This window comes from Triticum aestivum, chromosome 2D, assembly GCF_018294505.1.
Source record: "Triticum aestivum cultivar Chinese Spring chromosome 2D, IWGSC CS RefSeq v2.1, whole genome shotgun sequence".
NCBI lineage: Eukaryota > Viridiplantae > Streptophyta > Magnoliopsida > Poales > Poaceae > Triticum > Triticum aestivum.
In genome coordinates, this window is record NC_057799.1 from 587,241,179 (window position 1) to 587,247,897 (window position 6,719).

The 6,719-nt window shown below is 50.8% G+C and overlaps 1 protein-coding gene across 1 annotated transcript; it reads right to left on the reverse strand.

The window, feature by feature from the left end:
- Positions 1-3,433: 3,433 nt before the first annotated feature.
- Positions 3,434-6,117, reverse strand: LOC123054717 (beta-1,2-xylosyltransferease XAX1). Its single transcript, XM_044478549.1, has 3 exons — positions 5,626-6,117; positions 5,258-5,521; positions 3,434-5,008 (listed from the first exon to the last, which is right to left on the reverse strand). The coding sequence occupies exons 1-3, from the start codon at positions 5,822-5,824 to the stop codon at positions 3,795-3,797; spliced, it is 1,677 nt and encodes a 558-aa protein (XP_044334484.1). The 5' UTR covers positions 5,825-6,117; the 3' UTR covers positions 3,434-3,794.
- Between the last annotated feature and the right edge of the window lie 602 nt (positions 6,118-6,719).

A 6,719-nucleotide genomic window follows, 5' to 3' on the forward strand; every position in this document is an offset into this window, starting at 1 on the left:
CCGCCTCCCCCGGACCTCCCCGCCGCCCTGCTCGCACCGGAGCGCCGCCTGCAGGTCGCGCCGTCTCCTCCAGATGCGGCCGCACCGCCGTAGTACCTCATCTTCTCCGCCTCCGGTGAAGGCCGCCGCCGTCTCGATCTCTTTCTACGGTGATGGAAAACTTAACGGTGCTGACTTTTTCCGTCCTGACATGTGGGCCAACATCTATCATAAACGTGCCAAATCGGGCGCTTTACAAACTTGGTAGTTTTTAGCAACGGATTAGGGGAAAAAATGATAGTTTTTGGCACAGAATTGTAAAGTGATACTTTGTAGGCACAGTTCAATGAATTGTGATAGTTTTTTGTTAAATACTCCCTTCATGGCAACTATGTCATGGAACGAGCCGGAGCCGGACCAGTCGATGTATTCGACCTGAATACTCTCGCCGGGCACGGAGGAGGAGGAGTTGTTGGAGTATCGTAAGACGCAGGCGTCGTACATGGCCCCAGCGTCCCATGTGTAGGGGCACTGCTCGCTAGGAAAAGATTGTGCCGCTGCCGAACGGACGAGACTTGCCTGCTCCCTTCCCATGCTCCCATCCGTGCTCCCGCATACGTGGCTTGATTTGATTGGAAGAAAATAAGGCCCGGCCCCACCCCCTGAAAATCAGGGGGAAAATGATTAGATTAGAAAAGAAAAAAGGAAAAGAACAACCGTAGGATGAAGTGGGAGCACGGATGGGAGCATGGAGAGGGAGCAGGCAAGCCGAATCCCTGCCAAACAGCTCTCGCACATAGTCCAGTTATAGTTGAGGTAGCACATGATGTGGCCGAATACCTGGTCCGGCGGGTCGCAGTAGCTGCTGTTGCGGAAGCCGCCGTTGCCGATGGCACCAGCGCAGAGGTGTTCATTTGTCAGAACCGCTCTGTGCTGCCGGGCCTGGTTGTCACGGGAATGGCACGCCCCGTCAGGATAAGCCCAGCCCAGCTGGAACGGCCCAGGAGGGAAGCAAGGCCCAACATTTTTTCCAAATGGTACAAAACATTTTTCTAAATTACACGGACGTTTTTTCATTGTATAAATTTTTTTTTGAAATGTCACAAATATATTTGTTGAAACGTATGAATATTTTTAAATGTCACTTACATTTTTTAAAAATTGTATGGGTAATATGTTTACACTGCATGAACGCTTTTAAAAAATTATTTAATTTTTGGAATATGTATTTAGGATATTTTTAAAAATATAATCAAAATTTTAAAAAGTAAACAAAAACAAACGAAGAAGCACGAAAACGAAGCTAACAAGTGTTATAGCTACTGGGTCGTCCCAGTAAAGTGATCTTTGAGGCGATGTGGACGGCTGTCTCACACGCCGCTTAGCGAGAATTCACAGGTAAGCGTTTAGAAGTTTTAAGATGTTTGCCTAAAAAAACAGTTTTAAGATGTACCCCTAAAAGTTTTGTACCATTGAAAAAACTCTCAAAAAAAGATGTACCCCTAAAAAAGCAGTTTTAACATGTTACCAAAACATTCCTTCCTGGTTTTTTCTTTCTTCATCTATTTCCTCTTTCTACCCTAGTTTTTCTAGTTTTCTCTCGGTTTTTCAGTTTGTTTTTCTTATTTATTTTCTTTTTCATCCAGTTTTTATTTGTAATTTTCCTTCGGCCTTCCTTACATTTTCCTTTTTACTTTGTTAATTATTTAACTTTTTAAAATTGTATGAATATTTCCAATTCGTGGACATTTTTAAAATTCATGAACAAATTCGTGTCATTTTTCGAATTTTCACGCATTTTCCAAATCCACCAAAAAAATTGAAATCCATAAACGTTCATGAACATTTTCCGAATTCGTGGACATTTTTACATGCATGAGATCTTTTAAATTTCCCAACATTTTTTACATACATGAAACTTTTTCGAATTTATGAACACTTTTACTAATTCATGACATATTTTAAATTTTCCAAAAAAAATAAATTCATGAATCATTTTCAAATTCATTAACATTTTTTAATCAACAAACATTTTTTTGAGTTTATGAAATTTTGTGAATTTTTGAAAAATATTAGAATATAACTGCCTGAAATACAAAAAAAATGAAAACAAATGAAAAACTCGCTCGTAGCTGGGACAGACACACACACACTCTCATGATCGTATCTATCTTCTTTAGTTGGTAAGCGAGCGGCAGTGTTGGTGTTCCATTTTCGGTTCTGTGGTGGTTCCTATCACTACTATTAAAGAGGAGTCCGCGGTTGTTCGTTTCATTACTCCGCACCCCGTCACATTGATTTTATTTTTTTCATGTCAAGCCCAATTCCCATTGATTTTTCTCTCCTCCCACTTTTTTTTCTTTGTTAGTTGGGCGCCTCTTTCTCACCTCTCCCCAACACGAGCGAGCAAACCCTCCCACTATGGCGTATACCTAGATGGCCGCTGCCTCCTTCTCACCTCCGTCTCCACCCTCTGCGCCTTGCCTGCACCCTCCACCTTGTTTTTCCCTTCGATTTTCTTCATCCATGAATTTGGAACAAGTTCCTCGACGCCGATGCCTTCGTCTCTCTCTCTGGTAGCCCCGAGGTGCGTCTCCACGAACGATCTCTGTCTGCCTATACTCTAAGGAGTAATTTATTCGTTCACTCCACTCCGGTGCCTGCTGCTAAGGAAGAAAAATGTTGTTTTCTCCGGATCACCAAAGAACATGGCGTAGCTCAATAGATGGACGCAGTGTGACTAGGAAGAAAATAACAATGAAATCCTCAATAAAATGGCAAGTGAAATGAAGAACAAAGAACATACATTCTTCTTGCGTGCAGGTGCACTGTCCAAAATGAGTGTTACAAAACCAACCAACCTGTGCTGTTTTGTTCGTTCATGTGAATCTTTTGTTCCGCATTTCTTGTTGTCGCGTTTGCCTGCGTGTGTGCGTGCGTGTGCCTACCAACCTGGGCTGGGGATGGAGACGATAGTGCTGTTGCTACGCTTGCAGCTTGTGGAAGCCGCCGAGAGTTGTCGGAGCGAAAGCAATTCGACCCCAAATTAAGATAGCACAAGGTGGGTGGTCCGACTGTCTGGGGCAGCAAAGAGGGAAGGCGACTTCCAATTCCAGGTTTAGCAAACAAAAACAGAATCATTCTTGTGCGCTGTGAAATGATTTCCCGCTCGGTGGATGGCTAAAGGTAGGCCCATGCCCATTAACAAATACTCTATGCTTTCATTAGTAAAGTGGCCTTTTAACAGCCTACACGCGTGTTCCGGGGTGTTCCACAGAGCGTAGATGATTTCCCGCGCTTTAGTTTAATTTAACTTGCAGTGGCAAGGACAAGGATGGTGAGAACGTTCTACTTCTATCGCACGACCTGGATCGGCGCACCACGGCTTGCAGTCATCGGAAGGAAAAACGAGGGGCAAGGTTCATGATTCAAGCTGGAGTAGAGATGCAGCATATTTGCAGAAATAACATTGTAGTATTTCATCAAAATCAATCCACTCCAGCTAGCTGGGTTGGCTGGCTGTATCATTTTTTAAAATTCGACGAAACTAAGGTTCATACTGAAATCACACCGTGCTGGCGTGCTGGCCTATTTTGAACTGCAGGTGAACTGAAGAACAAATAATGAACATTACAAAACCAACCAACAAACCAATCTGATCATGACCCTTTCCAATGTGCACTAGTTTTACAATGTTCCGCGTTTCTTGTCGTCGTGTTGTTCGCTTGTGTATGTGTATGTGATTGTGACGTGAGTAGTATACCTGCCATCACCACCCTGGGATGACAATGGAGACGCCGCCGCCGCGGCCGCCGCTACTCCTGCAGCTTGTCGATGGCCTGGAGCAGGAAGGGCCGGAACCTGGTGAGGTTCACCTTCACGTCCTGCTTCATGATGGTCTCGGCGAGCGCCTGCCACCCCTGCTTGTGCAGCGCCTTGGGGTCGCTGAACACCAGGTGCTCCCGAGGGTACTTGTCCTTGAGGCTCGTCTCCTCCTCGTCCACGTAGTACTCCACGTACCGGAGCTGCATCTCCCGCGCCGGCTGCCCGTAGAAGTTGGTGGCCATCCAGTCCATGTTCCCCCACGGCACGATCTGCACCACCACCGCCTGCGTCGGCAGGAAGATCTGGTTCGTCAGCCCGGCCCCGTGCACCGCCAGCAGCACGTCCGCCGCGTTCACCAGCGCCGCGAACGCCGGCACGTCCGCGCCCGCCTCCGCCACCGTCACGTTGAACCCCAGCTCCGTCGCCGCCGCCGCCACCTCCTCCAGGTTCAGCAGCTTCCGCGTGCCCCCGCGGGAGATGATCAGCATCTGCGGCCGCATCCCGGGCACCTCCCCGAGCGCCGACGGCCGGTCGCGGCGGAGCGCGTAGGCCGACCGGATGAAGCGGTTGTAGTCCACCATGGTGTAGTTGCGCGGGTTGCGGGTCGGGTGCGGCGAGATGATGAGGTCCCGGTCGCGGTACAGGCCGAGGAACCCCGCCGCGAAGCAGTGCACGCCGGCGTCCGCGTCGAAGTTGATGGGGTCGTAGTTGGAGAGCTTGCGCAGCACCGGCGTGTACTTCTGCACCCACCATGGCTTGTAGTTGGTGATGAGCAGCTGCACCTCGCCCTTGAGGTGCGACGCCGTCAGGAACAGCGGGATCAGCGCGTCCGTGTTGTCGTGGAAGAAGTTGTCCGTGTAGCCGGCCACGGAGAACACCACCGCCGGCACGCGGTGCTTCTTCGTGCACTGCGGCGCGGCCGCGGCGGAGGGGACCGACTTGACGGTCACCTCCACCACGGCGGGCAGGAGGAAGTCGTCCTTGCGGGCGTACGGCCGGAGCCGCTTCTCGCCGTTCTCGTCGAAGCCCCCGGCGCCCGACGGGTTCACCAGGTACATGGTCTTCTGCTTGGGGCTGATCCGGATGTCGCCGGACAGCTCGCACACCGACGGCCGCGCGTACGGGAACCCCTCGTCCACCCCGTTCTCGTCGCAGCTCATCTTTGCTAATGCCGCCCCATCCCCGCCGGCGCCGCCCTCCGCAGCTGATTCCATTCATTCACCAAGAAACAAACAAAGCCGCATTAGAACTGAATTTAGAGCGCGGGCAGATCTCAAGCAAATCTCAAGCAAATTAACTGCGTCGACATCAAGTGGGCGACAAATGTTTGCCCAGATTGCAGAGTACAGAGCATTAATGTGCCCGCTGACCTGGGAGTGATGCCAGTTTTGTTCTGCTTTCCAGTTAAGGTGCGAGGAAAAAGGAGCTGAGGAAAGGGGGCGAGATTCCTTACATGGCTTTGGCACGGAGGTCGTCGCCGCCTCCGCCGCCTTCTCGGCTTCGTCCTCCTTCCTCGAGAGCACCTCCGGTACGCCGGGCTCTTGAGAGCCGGCCGCCGCCGGCCCCTCCTCCGGGAAATCGACGGGATCCACGGCGTTGCCGTTCTCGCGGCCGATGAATGTGGTGTCTTCGGCTGGGATGGCATCCGTCGTCTCCGGGACGGACGACGACGCCGGCGGGGTGTTCTGGAGCAGGCCGGACGTGTTGGCCGTGCTAGCTGAGCGCGGATTCAATCAGCAGCAGCAATTGTTAGATCAGGGAGAAAGCCAAGCTTTGGGGATCAATGGAATGTAGAGAGTGAGTAGTGAGTGGAGCACGCACCGAAGACGGGGGAGTAGATGGCGAAGAGCTTGGCGAGGGAGACGTAGGTGAGGAGCGCGAGGCAGCAGCCGGCGAGGAGGCCGGCGCCGAGCTTCTTGGGCTCGATCTTGGAGGCGAAGCCCCGGAGGCGCGTGGGCGGCCTCCTGTCGCCGGCGCCGCCCGGCAGCTTGGACGGCCGCGAGTACGCCGTCGAGTTCATCTCGGCCTAGCTCCTCCTCCGCGGGACGCGTCGCGTCGGGGATCTACCGGCGCATAAACAGCGGGGCACACGCGCGCGCGCAGAGAGAGGAGAGAGGGGCTTGACTGGCTCCGTGAGAGGGAAGATGAGGAGGGGTCAGTGGAGGAAAAGGCGGAAGCTTGGTGGCGGGCGCGGTCGTTGGTGGCGTCGGATTTGAGCTGGGTGGGGTGGGTGTGGCTGAGTTGGGTGCGAGAAAGGGAAAGGGGATCTGCTCGGGGCGTTGCGAGAGAGGCACGCTTGCGGCAGGGGAACGCCGGGCCTGTTGGGGACGAAGACGAGCTGGAGAGAGACGTGCGCACGCGTGCGCGCTACTCAAGAGTGACCGTGTGTTTTTTTAGGCCAAACAGTGAATGCATGTGCTCCTCGCTCATAATACTGTCATACTCATCACTCATCAGTGTATATTTTTTCTTCACTTTGTCTAATTCACATCTTTATGTTTTTTAAGGATGTCACATCTAAGCTCCCACAAATATATAATGCAGCAATAAAAAACAAAACAAAAAACTAGCAGCAGTCTGGGAAAAAAAGAAGGCCCTTATTAGAGGGCCCTATCCATCAGTGGGACATGCAGGAATGAAATTTATAAAGAGCATGGGGTTTTATTCAAAACATTTAATGCCATGATGATCGATTTGTGTAAATTATTTTAGCTTCGTATTTGTTTCAAAGGCGTGTTAATAGAACTAACTCAGAGTGATTTAGATGTGTTTGTACCCCTGCGTGATCAATTTGTGGATTGACCCGTTACTTTTTGCAGCTTTGTGGTCCAAAATGAAACCGTCGCAAAACTTGGTGTACCCTAGCGCAATCACCTCATTCTAAGAAAGCGCAAATAGATTCATCGTAAAGTATA

Bases quoted from the DNA above. Each gene is read 5' to 3' on its own strand.
- LOC123054717 (XM_044478549.1), bottom strand. From the start codon at position 5,824: ATGAACTCGACGGCGTACTCGCGGCCGTCCAAGCTGCCGGGCGGCGCC. The intron at 5,522-5,625 runs GTGCGTGCTCCA...ATCCGCGCTCAG, and splicing joins CATCTACTCCCCCGTCTTCG to CTAGCACGGCCAACACGTCC. The intron at 5,009-5,257 runs GTAAGGAATCTC...GAATGGAATCAG, and splicing joins GACCTCCGTGCCAAAGCCAT to CTGCGGAGGGCGGCGCCGGC.